At 46.2% G+C, this 18,353-nt stretch overlaps 2 protein-coding genes across 2 annotated transcripts in view; both read right to left on the bottom strand.

Annotated features, from left to right (window-relative positions):
• The window catches only part of GNAI3 (G protein subunit alpha i3), a 61,746-nt gene extending 53,836 nt beyond the window's left edge, over positions 1–7,910 (bottom strand). Inside the window, exon 1 of the mRNA XM_069756342.1 lies at positions 7,685–7,910. Coding sequence (XP_069612443.1) covers positions 7,685–7,802 — 118 coding nt within the window. The 5' untranslated portion in view covers positions 7,803–7,910. The remainder of the gene's footprint in view (positions 1–7,684) is intronic.
• AMPD2 (adenosine monophosphate deaminase 2) overlaps positions 1–17,558 on the bottom strand; it is a 285,686-nt gene extending 268,128 nt beyond the window's left edge. The window contains exon 1 of the mRNA XM_069756340.1: positions 17,479–17,558. The gene's annotated coding sequence lies outside the window, so the exon portion shown is untranslated. The remainder of the gene's footprint in view (positions 1–17,478) is intronic.
• Between the last annotated feature and the right edge of the window lie 795 nt (positions 17,559–18,353).

Genomic DNA, 18,353 nt, shown 5'->3' on the forward strand with positions numbered 1-18,353 from the left:
TTTGAGACATGGTTTACATACAGTAAACCATGTCTTTTCTCCTTTTTTTTTGCAGATTCCACACTACTAATGTCAGTAGTGTGTATCTGCAAAATTTGGCCGTTCTAGCTCTTAAAATAAAGGGTTAAATGGCGGAAAAAATTGGCGTGGGCTCCCGCGCAATTTTCTCCGCCAGAGTAGTAAAGCCAGTGACTGAGGGCAGATATTAATAGCCTGGAGAGGGTCCACGGTTATTGCCCCCCCCCTGGCTAAAAACACCTGCCCCCAGCCACCCCACAAAAGGCACATCTGGAAGATGCGCCTATTCTGGCACTTGGCCACACTCTTCCCATTCCCGTGTAGCGGTGGGATATGGGGTAATGAAGGGTTAATGCCACCTTGCTATTGTAAGGTGACATTAAGCCTAATTAATAATGGAGAGGCGTCAATTATGACACCTATCCATTATTAATCCAATTGTAGTAAAGGGTTAAATAAAACACAAACACATTATTTAAAATTATTTTAATGAAATAAAAACAATGGTTGTTGGAGTATTTTATTCTACGCCCAATCCAGTCACTGAAGACCCTCGTTCTGTAAGTAAAAAAACATAATAAACCAACAATATCCTTACCCTCCGCAGATCTGTAACGTCCAACGATGTAAATCCTTCTGAAGGGGTTAAAACATTTTGCAGCAAGGAGTTCCGCTAATGCAGGCTGCTCCTTGCTGCAAAACCCCGGGGAATGAGGCTAAATATAGATCAATGATCTATATTTAGCTTCATTTGCGGTGAGGCGCCCTCTGCTGGCTGTTCATAGATCGTGGGAACTTTCCTAGAAAGCCTGGGAGCTTTCTAGGAAAGTTCCCACGATCTAGGAACAGCCAGCAGAGGGCGCCTCACCGCAAATGAAGCTAAATATAGATCATTGACCTACTTTACCTTCATTTTCCGGGGTTTTGCAGCGAGAAGCAGCCTGCATTAGCGGAACTCCTTGCTGCAAAATGTTTTAACCCCTTCAGAAGGATTTACATCGTTGGACGTTACAGATCTGCGGAGGGTAAGGATATTGTTGGTTTATTATGTTTTTTTACTTACAGAACGAGGGTCTTCAGTGACTGGATTGGGCGTAGAATAAAATACTCCAACAACCATTGTTTTTATTTCATTAAAATAATTTTAAATTATGTGTTTGTGTTTTATTTAACCCTTTACTACAATTGGATTAATAATGGATAGGTGTCATAATTGACGCCTCTCCATTATTAATTAGGCTTAATGTCACCTTACAATAGCAAGGTGGCATTAACCCTTCATTACCCCATATCCCACCGCTACACGGGAATGGGAAGAGAGTGGCCAAGTGCCAGAATAGGCGCATCTTCTAGATGTGCCTTTTCTGGGGTGGCTGGGGGCAGGTGTTTTTAGCCAGGGGGGGGCCAATAACCGTGGACCCTCTCCAGGCTATTAATATCTGCCCTCAGTCACTGGCTTTACTACTCTGGCGGAGAAAATTGCGCGGGAGCCCACGCCAACTTTTTCCGCCTTTTAACCCTTTATTTTAAGAGCTAGAACGGCCAAATTTTGCAGATACACGCTACTGACATTAGTAGTGTGGAATCTGCAAAAAAAAAAGGAGAAAAGACATGGTTTACTGTATGTAAACCATGTCTCAAATCATGTCGGGTTTTAGGAAGGAGAAAGAAAAAGCCGGTAATTGAATTACCGGCTTTTTGCTATATCGCGGCTGTATGAAGTAAGAATATATATACATATATGTGTCTCACTTACATATATATATATATATATATATATATATATATATATATATATATATATATATATATATATATATATATATATATATCTATTCTATGTGTACATATTTATTCTACCTATTCTAATGTCAGCTGTCAGTGTGATTTTACTGTACACCGCACTGAATTACCGGCTTTTCTCTCTAACACCGCTGCGTATTCTTCGCAAGTCACACTGCTGGTCCGTGTGTAATCCGTATTTTTGGGGCTTCCATAGACTTTCATTGGCGTTTTATTTGCGCAACACGGTGACAAACGCAGCATGCTGCGATTTTCTACGGCCGTAGAAAGCCGTATAATACTGATCAGTTTAATACGGCAGATAAGAGCAGGGGCATAGAGAATAATTGTGCCGTATTTTTTGCGAGTTTTACGGACGTAGTTTCTGCGCTCTTACGTCCGTAAAACTCGCAAGTGTGACGCCGGCCTAATACAACGGTTGACAGATTATAAAATGAAGTGACTAAGGGGCCGTACCCCTAGTTACCCACCCTTATTCTAGTACCACCTAGCTGGCAATGCTTTACGATTAATACAAAATTAACAATAATGATGGTACAAAACATAATATCTCTACAGTATGATAAACACTGTTTAATCACGTTACAGCAGCAGTCAAGGAGCAGCCGCTCATCAGCAGGCGCCTTTAGGCTATGTGCACACGTTGCGAATCTGCAGCATTTTTCTGCGCGGAATTGCACCAAATCTGCAGTGTATTGCCCAAACAATGTTAATCTATGTGAATCCAGAATTGGTGTACACATGCTGCGGAAAATTCCAGGCGGATTTGCAGCGTTTTATTTTCCATAGCATGTCAATTCTTTTTGTGGATCTGCAGCAATTCTGCACCCATGACTTCCACTGAGTCAGTCAAATCCGCAGCAAAACCGCAGTTGTAAAAAGGTCTGAGGATTAGCTACGGACTTGTGTGCCAAAAACGCTGCAGAAAGGAAGGAGGAAGAGTGAGCGGAGAATGTGAGCGGAGAATATGTGCGGGTCTGTCTGTCTCTGTGTGTGTAGGCAGGCATCATCTGATGGGACTACTGCTCCCATCAGGCTATGTCTGCTGTCACATATAACAGTGACAGCATGAGCCGATCATGGGGCAGTAGTCCCATCATCCGGCGACTGTGTTCAAGTGTAAAAAAAAAAAAAACACACACACATTTACATAATCACATACAACATTCATACTCACCAAACACCTAATTCCCTAACGCCCTCGATCTCCTGCAACAAAAATAAAATAAACCACCATATATTTACCTTTCCGCCGTAGTCCATTTAATATCGAATGTCCCACAATGATCTCACGGGTAGAACACTCTACCAGGCCTCCAGCGATAAACTGACAGGAGGTATCCTTCCGCAATGTATCACTACGCCGCCATGAGAGAATTCACCAAAGTTCGTGCTGTCACAAACTCCAATGAACTCTCAGTGTATCACCAGAGGCTGTGTGTTCTACACGGAAGATCGTCGTGGGACACTCGTTATTAAATGGACTACGGCGGACAGGGAGTATTTATGTTGGTTTTTATTATTTTTATTGCAGGAGATCGCGGGAGTCGGGGATTAGGCGATGCAGTAAGTATGGTAAATTAAAATTAATTAAGGATTTTATTCTGGCTGTGTCTTTATTTACCATACAACTATAGGATTAATAATGGATAGGTGTCTTATAGACACTTCTCCATTACTAATATGTGGGCTTGATGTCACCTGACAATGCAAAGGTGACATCAACCCCACAAATATGAACTCCACTTGGCACCGCTGCAGGGCAAGTGGGAAGAACGAGGCTAAGTATAAGATGCTCCACTTCAGGGGAGACAGAGCTGATGTTTTTAGCCTGGGGGGGTGCCAAAATCCATGGCCCCTTCCCAAGCTATTAATATCAGCCCGCAGCTGTCTGCCTAGCCTTTGCTGGTTCAATTTTATAGGGGGACCCATGTCAATTTTTTTCTGGGGTTCCCCTGTAAACTAGCCAGTAAAGGCTAAGCAAACATCTGTGAACTGATATTAAAAGCCTGGGAACCTTTATGGCTATTGGCTCCTTCCCGGTATATTAACATCAGCCCTCAGCTTCCCCTCTGGTTAAGAAAATTACGCGTGAGCCCACGCAATTTTTTTAGGGTATGTTCCCATGGTCAGGAACCGGCAGCGCTTTGGATGCAGCACGTCTGCTCCGTCCAAAGCGCTGCCGGCTTTTGAATGCAGGTGATTCCGCATGTGTTCATTGAACCGTGCGAAATCACCGTGCTCAATACATTGTACAGGGACGTTTATCTTGTGGAGACTGAGCATCTCCGCAAGATAAATTGACATGCTGCGGTCTGGAAAGACGCACCACATGTCCATCTCTGCAGGGAAGCCGATGCGCGCATAGTGGAGATAGGATTTCTTCAAATCCCATCCACTATGCTGTAACATCTGGCCGCTGCGGATGTACGCAACGTCCTTCCCGCAGCATTTACTGACCGTGGGAACATACCCTTATATAGTTTTTGAAATTAAACAGATATTGAGAGTGTGTGTGTGTGTTTTTTTATTTAACTCTTTATATACCATTTTATTAATGAGGGTATATAATATATTCACTTACATTTGTTTTGTGTGTGCAAACATTATATCTGAACATGGTATGTACTATGTTATGATATTATGGTCTTCAATGGAGAATGTAAAAGAAGAGGTTGGACTAGTCACTAGGAAATGACATCACAATTCTTTTTTTTTTTGTTAAATAATATATATATTTATTTAGCTTACAAAAAACGCATACAAATCCGCATGGATTTTGAACTGCATTTTCTGCCAAGAGAGGAAGGATCCACGGAGATTTTTACAACAGCAAATCTGCAAAGTGTGCACATACCCTTACTATTTCATCTGTGGCTCATTGGCTGCAGCCAGAACATGACATGTCCGGTCAGCACCGGGAACAGTAACGCCAACATCACTGGAACAGTGACACTGCAATAAGCAAGAATACATTGGTGTCCAATAGGTTTTAGTTGTCACTTAATCCAGATTGTGCACTTTTGTACCGCAATCACATAAGTAGTTTGGGGCAGGATTCTGTCCATATACAGAGCCAATTCAGCCCTGCGGAGCGGATCACATCCATATTTCTACACAGCTGGACTTCTACGCACAATCTGGATTTTTTAATTTGCCGCTGAGATGGATTCTGCTCACAGAAGTATGGCATCTGTTCTGCATCTCTCTGCCGATGACAGCACAAAGAAAAATAGAGGAGAAACCACTGAAGTGACAGAGCAGCAGATTTACTATGTATACAGCGTGAGCGTAGACTAGACGGCCTGAAACTGCGCCAAATTCGTCACAGAGGTTCATGCTGGATGAGAAAACTTTAGACATTTTTGTCTTTACATCACGTATTAGTTGACTTACTTTGCGCCTGAATTTTGGAGTAAGTTGACACATTTAAACCATGCTGATTTCCCACCTAAGCCACGCCAACTTCCCACCTAAGCCACGCCAACTTATCAATTAAGAGATGCTAATGAAGCATTGGACACTAGGCCCTAATTCATCAAGACCCGTGTTGTTCACACCGGAGCTCATGCTTCCTTACAAATCAGGGACTGGAGTATGATTTGGTGTAAGGCACCTCAGCTTCACCTATTCTGGCGGAACGGACCAGAACTGGGGTGAAAACGTCAAAGATCACAACATGTTTGTGCAGCTCCATGTTGTGCAAATATTTTTGTACTTTTCAAATCGTTTTATGCAATTGCTTTGATGAATCGAAGCCACTACATACGTACTGAAATGCACTAAATGTCGGCATTTATTCACTATACAGACATCCATTAGTAAATAATGAACAGAACTGAATGCAGACAGCTCTATCTGCAGAGAGGACGATCCTCACCATCAGCTACTGAGAAAAAAAGGAACAGCAGCTTAGCTTTGTTCTACTAGGTCACAAGCGTCATCAAAAATGGCCGACAGCCATCCCTCTCACCCTACACCATAAATGATGACGAACTGAGTATACAATGTCTGGCCATGTACATAGCGACCAGCACCACCGTACATACAATAGCCAGTTATGTTAGTAGAGGCCAGGCCCTGTATACATACAGTCATATCCTTGTTACACTCAGAAAAGTTGAGACGATTCCACATGTGTGGTGCCCACCGTGAAGCATGGAGGAGGTGGTGTGATGGAGTAGGGGGGAGGTGTGATGGTGCTGTGCTGGGTATGTGCCCCTTGAATTTGGAATTATCCAGTAATATCATCTGTATTCTGCAAAGACATGGCACCCCATCTGGTTTATACATAGTGGGACCAATTTTGATGTAACAGGACAATGACCCAAATCACATATCCAGGCTGTGTAACTAAGAATGATGGAGTGTGGCATCAGATGTCTCCACAACAGCCGCACTCAACACAATGAAGATGGGAGGAGATGGACCCCAGAGCGAGGGGGAGATGGGCTGGGAGGAGATGGACCCCAGAGCGAGGGCGAGATGGGCTGGGAGGAGATGGACCCCAGAGCGAGGGCGAGATGGGCTGGGAGGAGATGGACCCCAGAGCGAGGGCGAGATGGGCTGGGAGGAGATGGACCCCAGAGCGAGGGCGAGTTGGGCTGGGAGGAGATGGACCCCAGAGCGAGGGCGAGATGGGCTGGGAGGAGATGGACCCCAGAGCGAGGGCGAGATGGGCTGGGAGGAGATGGACCCCAGAGCGAGGGCGAGATGGGCTGGGAGGAGATGGACCCCAGAGCGAGGGCGAGATGGGCTGGGAGGAGATGGACCCCAGAGCGAGGGCGAGATGGGCTGGGAGGAGATGGGCTGGGAGGAGATGGACCCCAGAGCGAGGGCGAGATGGGCTGGGAGGAGATGGACCCCAGAGCGAGGGCGAGATGGGCTGGGAGGAGATGGGCTGGGAGGAGATGGACCCCAGAGCGAGGGCGAGATGGGCTGGGAGGAGATGGACCCCAGAGCGAGGGCGAGATGGGCTGGGAGGAGATGGACCCCAGAGCGAGGGCGAGATGGGCTGGGAGGAGATGGACCCCAGAGCGAGGGCGAGATGGGCTGGGAGGAGATGGACCCCAGAGCGAGGGCGAGATGGGCTGGGAGGAGATGGACCCCAGAGCGAGGGCGAGATGGGCTGGGAGGAGATGGACCCCAGAGCGAGGGCGAGATGGGCCGGGAGGAGATGGACCCCAGAGAGAGGGCGAGGTGGGCCGGGAGGAGATGGACCCCAGAGAGAGGGCGAGGTGGGCCGGGAGGAGATGGACCCCAGAGAGAGGGCGAGGTGGGCCGGGAGGAGATGGACCCCAGAGAGAGGGCGAGGTGGGCCGGGAGGAGATGGACCCCAGAGCGAGGGCGAGATGGGCCGGGAGGAGATGGACCCCAGAGCGAGGGCGAGGTGGGCCGGGAGGAGATGGACCCCAGAGCGAGGGCGAGATGGGCCGGGAGGAGATGGACCCCAGAGCGAGGGCGAGATGGGCCGGGAGGAGATGGACACCAGAGCGAGGGCGAGATGGGCCGGGAGGAGATGGACCCCAAAGTGAGGGCAAAGCAGCCACCAGTGCTCAGACCCCTGGGAACTCCCGCGGTGTGTTGGAAGCTTTCCAGGTGACTATCTGCTTGATACCTGAGAGAATGGGGGTGTTGGCTGTCAGTGTAACCCCACCTTACTCTGGTGACAGCTTACAGCCCCTAGAATTGAGGACCCCAAGCTTTCATGGTCACATCCAGCTTCTCTCCTCCTTCCCTCTCTCTGCAGCTTTCTGGGTTTTCAGTCTGAATCTATAGTCGCATAAGAAGAAGGAACCACAGCCCGAATAGGTGTGAGCCCTGTGTAATGATACACACAGCCCATCACACGCCGGCTCCTCACCTAGCAGCAGCAGCTTCACCTCCTTGGACGCCTTCTCCCCGTCCTCCCGGAGGTTGCGGTCTATCATCTTGCTCCTCTCCGCCGCCGCTTTATCCTCGGCACTTAGTGTGCAGCCCATGGTGAGGCCGGGCCCGGGCTGTGTGACCCTGGCTGGATAGTCACCGCTGCTCCGTGCCTCGCCCCGCTTCCTCTGCCGGCGGTGGCTGCAGAGCGTCACTACCGCCAGCTATCAGGAGGATGGTCCTGAGTAACTGCACCGCGCATGCTCGGGCACTGGCCGCACACAAACGTCGCCGTCTGACAGCAACGCTGGGCGGCTCCATGTTTATGGTTGGAATAAGCTGCAGCAGAGTAGCCCGGCGTATGCAGCCTTGTGGAAATGCGCTCTTCAGAACTGAGGACAGGACAATGTCAGCTGAGGGACTCCCAATAAATAATACTGTCAATAGTGGGCCAAAAAGTGCCAGCAAAATCCACTACAGAAATAATGGTACAAGCTGAGACCCCTGGTAATACCTGTGCAGAATGACCATAGACTGGAATAGTAGGGGCTGTCTGCTGCTGCCACTAGGGGGAGCTGGCTACATACATATTTCTATTGCTCCCTCCACTAGGGGGAGCTGGCCGCATACATAGCCCTTGTGCTCCCTCCACTAGGGGGAGCTGGCTACATACATAGCACTAGTGCTCCCTCCACTAGGGGGAGCTGGCTACATACATAGCACTAGTGCTCCCTCCACTAGGGGGAGCTGGCTACATATTTGTATTTCTCCCTCCACTAGGGGGAGCTGGCTACATACATATTTCTATTGCTCCCTCCACTAGGGGGAGCTGGCCGCATACATAGCCCTTGTGCTCCCTCCACTAGGGGGAGCTGGCTACATACATAGCACTAGTGCTCCCTCCACTAGGGGGAGCTGGCTACATACATAGCACTAGTGCTCCCTCCACTAGGGGGAGCTGGCTACATACATAGCACTAGTGCTCCCTCCACTAGGGGGAGCTGGCTACGTACATATTTCTATTGCGCCCTCCACTAGGGAGAACTGGCTACATATTTGTATTGCTCCCTCCACTAGGGGGAGCTGGCTACATACATATTTCTACTATTCCCACTGGAGTCAATGAGACAATTTAAAGAGAATCTGTCACCTACTTTTTCGTATATAAGCTTCGGCCACCGCCATCAGGGGCTTAGCTACAGAATTCTGTAATGCTGTAGTGTGACGTCCCAGGGTCCTGGTCATCACAGTGGCATTGCTTTCCTCAAAGAAAGAGTGATGTCACGCTTGTAAGCAATGAAGGATCTCTTTTATCAGGTAACCACAATACACACAACATGTTCACACTCCAGGCCAGAAGGGGGAGCTCTAAACCTAGTTTAGGGTGAGCTCCCCTATAAATACATTCTGGTCCGGAGGGAGGCGGGGAATAAGTCAGTCTGTCAGAGGAGAGAGAAAAGAGCAGTCAGGCATTGAGTGTCGGAAGGACGGAAGGGGGCCATGTAGCCCGAGTGCTACAGCTCCTGGAGAGAGAGATTACGAAAGGAAGAATATTGTTTAGTGAGCATGCAGGAGAGCAAAGCCCAGGAGAGTGACATTTGGGGAGAACAGCTGCGAATGAGCTATCTCCCTGTGAAGCGCAGATTACCTGTAGCCGGAAGACCGAGGTTGTGAGGGACTCTAAGGCTTTCAGCAGAAACCGGCAGGACAGCTGAATTACTGTACACGTCACCTGTCCGCCCTAATACCCAGGAAGCACAGTGGCACATAGAGCCCGGGTCGTGATAGAGACCCTGTAAAAAGGCTCGAGTCACCTGTCATAAGGGTTTGTGTCCCACCTTTATGGAGGACAGAGAGAACTGTGAGGGCCTTATCAGAAGCCATAGGCAGTAAGGGACTACAACACCACCGGAGCCATCAAACAGTTTGGAGTCAACTAAGGGGTCAGTATACTGTGTGGGTGGTACTATACAGTGAGGGAGCATCATGCTGTATATAGGGGAGCTGTACAGGGGGAGACTCGGGACATTATTAAATGTAAAGTGAGCACTTATTGTTATAGGGGAACTCGAGTTACTGTGACTATCAAAGGGGCACACAGGGCAATATTACTTTCTAGGGGGCAAAATATGGCCAGTGTTTTCTAGGGCACTTGCACCTGGCATTACTATATTATAGAGCGGGTGCTTTAGAATTTACACAGCAGGGGCAGTAATAGGGACAAATATGGAGGCAGCGGCTCAGTATTGTGGTATCAGGTGCAGTAATAGGGACACATACGGCAGTAGCTGCTCAGTATTGTGGTATCAGGTGCAGTAATAGGGACACATCCGGCAGCAGCTGCTCAGTATTGGGGTATCAGGTGCAGTAATAGGGACACATACGGCAGCAGCGGCTCAGTATTGGGGTATCAGGTGCAGTAATAGGGACACATACGGCAGCAGCGGCTCAGTATTGGGATATCAGGTGCAGTAATAGGGACACATATGGCAGCAGCGGCTCAGTATTGGGATATCAGGTGCAGTAATAGGGACACATACGGCAGCAGCGGCTCAGTATTGGGATATCAGGTGCAGTAATAGGGACACATACGGAGGCAGCGGCTCAGTATTCTGGTATCAGGTGCAGTAATAGGGACACATCCGGCAGCAGCGGCTCAGTATTGGGGTATCAGGTGCAGTAATAGGGACACATACGGCAGCAGCGGCTAAGTATTGGGATATCAGGTGCAGTAATAGGGACACATACGGCAGCAGCGGCTCAGTATTGGGATATCAGGTGCAGTAATAGGGACACATATGACAGAGGCTCAGTATTGGGGTATCAGGTGTAGTAATAGGGACACATACGGCAGCAGCGGCTCAGTATTGGGGTATCAGGTGCAGTAATAGGGACACATACGGCAGCAGCGGCTCAGTATTGGGGTATCAGCAGGATGAGGAGTTTGTGCAGGTTGGGAATAGATGATGATGGGGCTGGAATGTGAGAAGTGAAATGTGTCTTTGTTGTATTCTCTGCACACGAGTCCTGGCTGGAAGACGTTGTCATTTCGGTCTAGGCCAGATGGAAAAGACGGGAAAAGTGAACAACTCCATCAGAAAACATAAGCGGTAAGACATTATCTGTAATATGTGCAGTGATCTCTTATATGTTCTGTAGGACTGTATTTACTACTGACCGTATGGTGGTAATATCTATGTTGGTTCTCCTCCACTCCTCCACTATTAGGGCGCATCACCGAATTGTAATCAAGGTTACCTGGTTAGGGGCCCACTCAGAAGCTTCGCCCCCCCCCTGAACCAAAACCCTAGCTACGCCTCTGGCTGAAATACAGGACTCTCTGAAAACTAGCTGTGTGGCTGTTTCAAGATGCACAATAATGTGGCACTGGAATAAAAATGGAAGAGAAATGGGCTACATAGTCAAGTCGCCAGAAGAAAGCCATTACTGCGCAAATGCCACAAGGTATGTCGCCCACAATACCAAAACAGGACAGAGACAAGCCTCAAAACTTCTGGAACAAGGTAATTTGGAGTGATGAGACCAAAATTGAACTTTTTGGCCACAACCATAAACCTTACATTTGGAGAGGTCAATAAGGCCTATGATGAAAGGAACACCATTCCTACTGTAAAACACGGAGGTGGATCCCTAATGTCTTGGGGATGTGTGAGCTACAAAGACACAGGAAACTTGGTCAAAGTTGAAGGAAAGATGAATGCAGCACATTATCACATTATCAGCAAATACCTGAGTTAAATTTGTACTCATCAGCCCTGAAGCTGCGCATGGGACTTACTTGGACGTTCCAACATAACATCGATGCAAAACACAAGGCCAAATCGAGCTGTCATTAGCTACAGCAGAACAAAGTGAAGGTTCTGGAGTGGCCATCTCAGTCTCCTGACCTCAATATCATTGAGCCACTCTGGGGAGATCTCAAGGGCACAGTTCATGCTAGACAGCCCAGGAATTTACAGGAACTGGATCTGTCAGCATTACCATCTGTGAAAATAGAGAATCTCATCCCCAACTACCACAAAAGACTTCAAGCTGTCAGTAATGTTAGAGGGGGCAATACACGGTATTAAGAAATGAGGTATGTGAACTTTTGATCAGGTTATTTGTATGTTTTGGGTTTTCATTATGAATTAAAAAGAGAAAACACAGTAGTTTGACAATAAATGGCTTCACCCAACCACTAACCATGAGTGGAGAAAAAGTTTTGGTGTTATTATTTATATTCTCTGAAAAAAGGCCAAGAAAGCAAAAATTCTGCCAGGATATGTAAACGTTTGAGCACAACTGTACTTCTTCCAGTAAATTTATGTATATACAGCTCTGGTAAAAATTAAGAGACCACCACATCAAAACCCTGTCATGAGCAGCCCAGTCTCCAGACTTGAACCCTATTGAAAACCTCTGGAATGTAATCAAGAGGACGATGGATAGTCACAAGCCATCAAACAAAGCAGAACTGCTTACATTTTTGTGCCAAAAGCAGTGTGAAGACTGATGGAAAGCATGCCAAGGTGCATGAAAGCTGTGATTAAAAATCATGGTTATTCCACAAATATTGATTTCTGAACTCTTCCTGAGTTAAAACATTAGTATTGTTGTTTCTAAATGATTATGAACTTGTTTTCTTTGCATTATTTGAGGTCTGAAAGCACTGGGTTTTTGTTTTTTTATTTTGATTTTATTTTATTTTTCATTTTCAGAAAAAAAATACAAAATTTATTGCTTGGAAATTCGGAGACAAGTTGTAAGAAGCTTATTGAATAAAATAACAATTTACATTTTACTCAAAAATATACCTATAAAGAGAAAAATCAGAAAAACGGAATGTCACGTACCCGCTTCTCAGCACGTGACTTGGGATTGCACCTGCAAGGGTTAATCTATCTCCTCTCAATCAGTCCAGCATTCAACCTCTCATAAATCACCCCCCACACAGACCATGCACCCCGCTCATACACGCCGGAACCACTCACCGATCAGTCCCGGAAATACTACTACTACTGTCTGCCAATCAGCAGGGTCACACACTCTAAGGCTATGGATTCTTTAGAGCATACAAGGTTTAAACTTATTAAAGGGAATCTATCACCCCATTTTAGGCCCAGAATCTGAGGCCACCGCCATAGGGGCTTATCTACAACATTCTATAATGCTGTGGATAAGCACCCGATGTAACCTGAAAGATAAGAAAAACTCACCCAGGGGCGGTCCCAGTTCGGTCTGGTCCGATGGGTGTCACGGTCTGGGTCCGGCGCCTCCCATCTTCATACGATGACGTCTTCTTCTTTGCTTCCTGCCGCGGCTCCTGTGCAAGTGTACTTTGTCTGCCCTGTTGAGGGCAGAGCAAAGTACTGCAAGGTCAAAGAGGCCCAGCGCCAGGTTCCTTGGCTGGTCATCGGCGCACAGAGCCACCCTGGTTCCGGCAGAATAGAAATCCAATATGCAAGAAAAGTTGTCTCCAGCGACCACAGGAGATATGATTCTTAAAACTTGACGTTTATTTATCATCATATTAAAAAGAACATCCTACATGTTTCAACCTACAGGGTCTTAATCATGGCTTACATCTTAGAGTGATTGACAGAGAGACATATATGCATACCAGAAGGTCAAAGGGAGTGGTAAAAAAAGTTAATTAATTCAGGTTAATTAGTCAGAACCCTGACTCAGTCCTCCTTTGACATCTGAAAATAAGTAGTATACACATAAAAACAATATATCATTAAAAAAATATATACATCAGGATAAGCAAGAAACGTTACATTAATTATTGGCAGTTACATAGTGTAAATACTATACCTTAGCAAATTTATGTAGAAAGAGACTATTCAGAGAACATTAGTTATATTGTAGAATGAGAACTTGCCTAATGTTCAGACCTAATAGGACCCTTGAATAGCGTAATTTTTTGTCACCCTGCCAGATAAATATCTGGTCATCAATATAACATCCGTAAAATTTGATTTTGTTTTGAAAAACATTATTTTCATGAAAGATGAGGGACCTATTCCTGTCAGATCGGCATTCGTCAATGGACCGCGTCCTTTTTTGGGCGCGGTACATTGACGATGTATTCATGATCTGGCAGGTAAGTTCACAGGCACTTGTAACTTTTTTTGAGGATCTTAACATCAATAACATCAATTTACGTTTCACATATAAAACTCATATGGAAGCAATAGACTTCCTAGATGTAACGGTAAAACGTGACGGTAATGGGTTTTTACAAACGGACCTGTTTCGTAAGAGACATCGGTCAATTCGGTTTTGCATGCGCAATCTGCACATCCTCCACAGGTTATTAAGTCTATACCCACTGGACAATTTTTGAGGATACGTCGATTATGTTCATTGGACACTGATTTCGAGAAAAGAGCACTAGATCTGAAGGACCACTTTCGTGCAAGAGACTATAGTAACAGACAAATAAAGATGGCCTATAACCATGCCCGGAAACAAAATAGGCATGATCTCTTGTATACACCAAATTTGGGGAAGACTAACCTCGATACGGAAAGTAATAAGGTTAGGTTAATCACTAGGTATCATTCACAATGGAATTTGATGCAGAAAATTGTTACAAAATATTGGCCAATTCTTTTGGTCGACCAGACACTACAGACATATCTACCTCCAAAACCAAGTATCACTGCAAGAAGGGCTCGTAATTTTAAAGATATCTTGATGTCGCGGTCACTTGAGTGGTCAGGTGACCGGTCACCTGACCACAACGTCATCGAAGGTCCTTTACTCTCTCCATTCTTAGGAACGGAGGCAGACGCTAGCAGCGCTGTGAGCCAGGGGCCGTCCGAGGGTGAGTATATCCATGTTTTTTATTTTTATTCTTTATTTTTTACATGAATATGGATCCCAGGGCCTGAAGGAGAGTCTCTTCTACTCCAGACCCTGGGAACCACACGCCGACATCCAGGATCGCTCCCTGCACATGCCGTACCCGGCGTATAAGATGACCCCCGACTTTTGGGACAATTTTTAGGGGTCAAAAAGTCATCTTATACGCCGGAAAATACGGTATGTCCCCAGGGCTTCCCAGTGTGTTGATGGTGGATGGTGTGAGGCGCAGAGAAGAATGAGGACACAAGGTTGCAGTCTCTTTACCTTTTACTGAAGACTTCAGCATCCACAGTCCAGAGCACCAGATCACAGGTCAGGCAGAGTCCGGCTGGTTTGGAGGCAAATCCAGAGTCTCCTTATTCAGATTGAAATCAGTAGCCTTAGTCTAGCACCTGGGTGTTGTAGTACCTTATTGCTGAGCCTCTCATAAGGTCCTCACAACTATTGCAGATGTTCTAGATATTGTGTCTCTCTCTGTCCCCCAGATGGATCGGACAAACCCGTATGACCGGTGGCGTGAGGCTTTTTACAGGGATTCTATCATGCCCCAGCCTCTCGTGGGTGCCAACTTGCCTCCTGGGTATAGGGCGGGCAGGTAACGTAGAATTAGCTGTCCTGCCGGTCTCTGGAGCAAGGCATAGAGAACTGTTGCTCCCGGTGGGGGCTGCCTGTGTAGGGCAGAACTCCTTCTGGTTTCCTCTCCTTTTGCTATGACTTCTTCTCACTCTCTACAATACAGTTCTCTGTTCGTGTCTCTTTCTGGAAGCTGCCGCACGTGGGGCAGGCGCAGCTCCGTGGCCTTCTGTCTAGGCCTCTGACAGGATCCCACCCCTGTCAGGGACCAACTCCCTGAGCGGAGCTCAGGCAGCAGCTAACTGGGAGAAGCCCATCCAGCATCTGTCTAACTTCCTTTCCAGACCACCAGTTTTACCTAATTGTGAAGAGTGCCCTAATAAATAGGAGCATAGCTCCCCCTGGTGGACTGGAGTATGAAATGTGTTGTGTGTTGGTGTTACCTGGTAAAGAGATCTCCTTCATTGCCTTCAAACGTAACATCACTCCCCCCTAGAGGAGAATGATATTACTGCAACGACCAGGACCCTGGGGGGCTGCAGACACCTCAAATGAAATGTATTTGATAACACCCACTTGGACTTAAGCTTTACCCTGCTCGGGAGATACTATTACATCAAGTTCAACATGAAAAATTTGGTCAAGGGTCCTCTTTAAGAGAAAAGAGATAAATATTTGGATAGCCTTAAAAAGAAAAGAAGTTCTATTTCTTAAAGGTCATATTTTAGCTCCATGCTAGATGTGTATATTTACTGACAATAATAATAGCATCAGATCTTGTTTTTGGTGCTAAATATAAAGCTATCACACAGAGCCATATTATAGCCTTGTGACTACAGCTTGGGTTTCAGTGTTTAAGTGTCTTGTTCAGAAGGAATTTCTCAAATTCTTTCCCATTACTATTCTGGCTGGCTAACATGTCATGTAAGCACAAAATAAGGTACTCGGGTTTTATACAGAAAGCACACACTTATCCAGTGTCAAGCCTTTCAGAAATGTTTTTGAGAGGTCAACCAGATGTGAAATATAGTGCTATTTTGTCCTTAATCTCTCAGCATCTGTGAATGCTTATTCTGATCAAAAAAATAGCATTGTAAAAATGTTTCACAATGGATTTATACTCTATGAAATCATTTGAAACCAACCTAAAACCTTCCTCTTGAGAAAGATGTGCCATCTCACTATTTGTGGTGTCAAATGCTGACAGGACTGCCTAGTGAAAGGGATATTCCTGGGAAAGACTTATCACTTATTTCCCTAAAGGTGATAATTGCTTAATTAATTATAATTATAATTAAATGAAGGGCCCTTCCATTGATAGCCATAAGGAGTTATCCCAGTCTCCTATTACCCATTGCTAAAAGAGCATATCAGAGTGTTTTTATAATTCCTCCTTAAAGACGACCTGGCACTTGATCAAAAAAATTGAGTTAAAAACTATGTAAAAATCCCTGAGCTCCTCTGATTCTGCAGCTATTTTTTGCTTTGTACTGTATCGCTACATTGAAGAGATATTAACATTTGTTGTTTTTAAAGTGCTGTATGTGAAATCTCTTCTTGTAGTTAAGTTTTGCATTTCTTCACAGTTTTCGCTGGGGTGTGTGCGCTTTCACCCCACCCTCACAGGTACTGACAATCACAGTTAACTGTCTCAGACAGTGTTGGACTGGTGCACCACACTTCTGACTTCTTTCTTGTAAAAGCAGAGAGATGGAGAGGCTCTGCAGACTGCATTTACACTGAGTGGAGCCTTTTTACCTGCACTCTCTATATAGTATAATGCACCCCATAGTCCTCCACATAGTATATTGCACCGCGATAGTCCTCCATATAGTATAATGCACTCCCCACAGTCCTCCGGATAGCATAATGTACCTCCAGAGGCGTAGCTAGAACTTTTGCCGCCCGGGGCTGTTCCCGAGTTTGGCGCCCCCCCCCCCGGCTCAATACACACAAAGGTTACCAAAAACGGTTTTCCTGTTTTGTAGAACTTAAACTGGGCCTAATGGTGTCACCCCCACATGCCACACCTGTGACTTAATACCACCACACCATGACCAGGCCACATAGTGACCGAATAATACTACATACAAGGGACAAATACCACAACACCATTTCCAGACCACATATTACCACCACATAGTGACTGAATACTACAATACTGATCAGTAATAAAAAAAAAACCACAATACTATCACCATAAGTGCCAGTATTCACAGGAGATCTGTACTTAGTATGCAGTGTCTGTGTAGAGGTAATACAGAGATCACTGGTGACATTATACACAGGACCTCTATATAGTATACAGTGTATAGTGTCAGTGTATAGGTAACACTGACTCACCAGTGACGTCTCTAGGTGAAGTCCTTCATCTTTCATCCAGCACAGACCGCCATCATTCCTTCCAGCCAGGACTCGTTTCTGCAGGAAATAACACAGTTATCTCGAGCTCCGCTTGCAGAACACATTACTTAATTTTTCACAACTTCTACATTACATCACATGAAGAAAAAAAGGTGATATAGTGTCACTCTGCACAGTAACAGTACCGCCCCCCCATTTAAAACAGTATACTCAAAAAATAAAATAAATACATCACTGCAGTAATAATATCCCTTAATTAGCCCCTATGGTAATAATATTCCCCACCCTGGCCCCGTTTCTCATTCCTGGCTCCAGCCATATGTTCTCGCATCCTGCCCTCATGAGTATCCATTCTACTCCATATGATCTCCACATCCTGCCCCACCAGCCTCCATCGTATCCGTCCTGCCCCATGATCCAATCCTGCCCCGTGTCTCCAATCATGCCCCGTATCTACATTCTGCCCATGCCTCAAGTCCTGCCCCCAGTGTGTCCAGCATATTACCCCCATGTTGTCCAGCAATCTGCCCCAGTGTGTCCAGCATATTACCCCCATGTTGTCCAGCAATCTGCCCCAGTGTGTCCAGCATATTACCCCCAGTGTGTCCAGCAATCTGTCCCAGTGTCCAGCCTTTCCCCAGTGTGTCCAGCAGTCTGCCCCAGTGTGTCCAGCATATTACCCCCAGTGTCCAGCATTGCCCCAGTGTGTCCAGCATATTACCCCCAGTGTGTCCAGCAATCTGCACCAGTGTCCAGCATTGCCCCAGTGTGTCCAGAAGTCTGCCCCAGGGTCTCCAGCATTGCCTCAATGTGTCCAGAAATCTGCCCCAGGGTCTCCAGTATTGCCCCAGTGT

This window comes from Ranitomeya imitator, chromosome 3 (genome assembly GCF_032444005.1).
Source record: "Ranitomeya imitator isolate aRanImi1 chromosome 3, aRanImi1.pri, whole genome shotgun sequence".
NCBI lineage: Eukaryota > Metazoa > Chordata > Amphibia > Anura > Dendrobatidae > Ranitomeya > Ranitomeya imitator.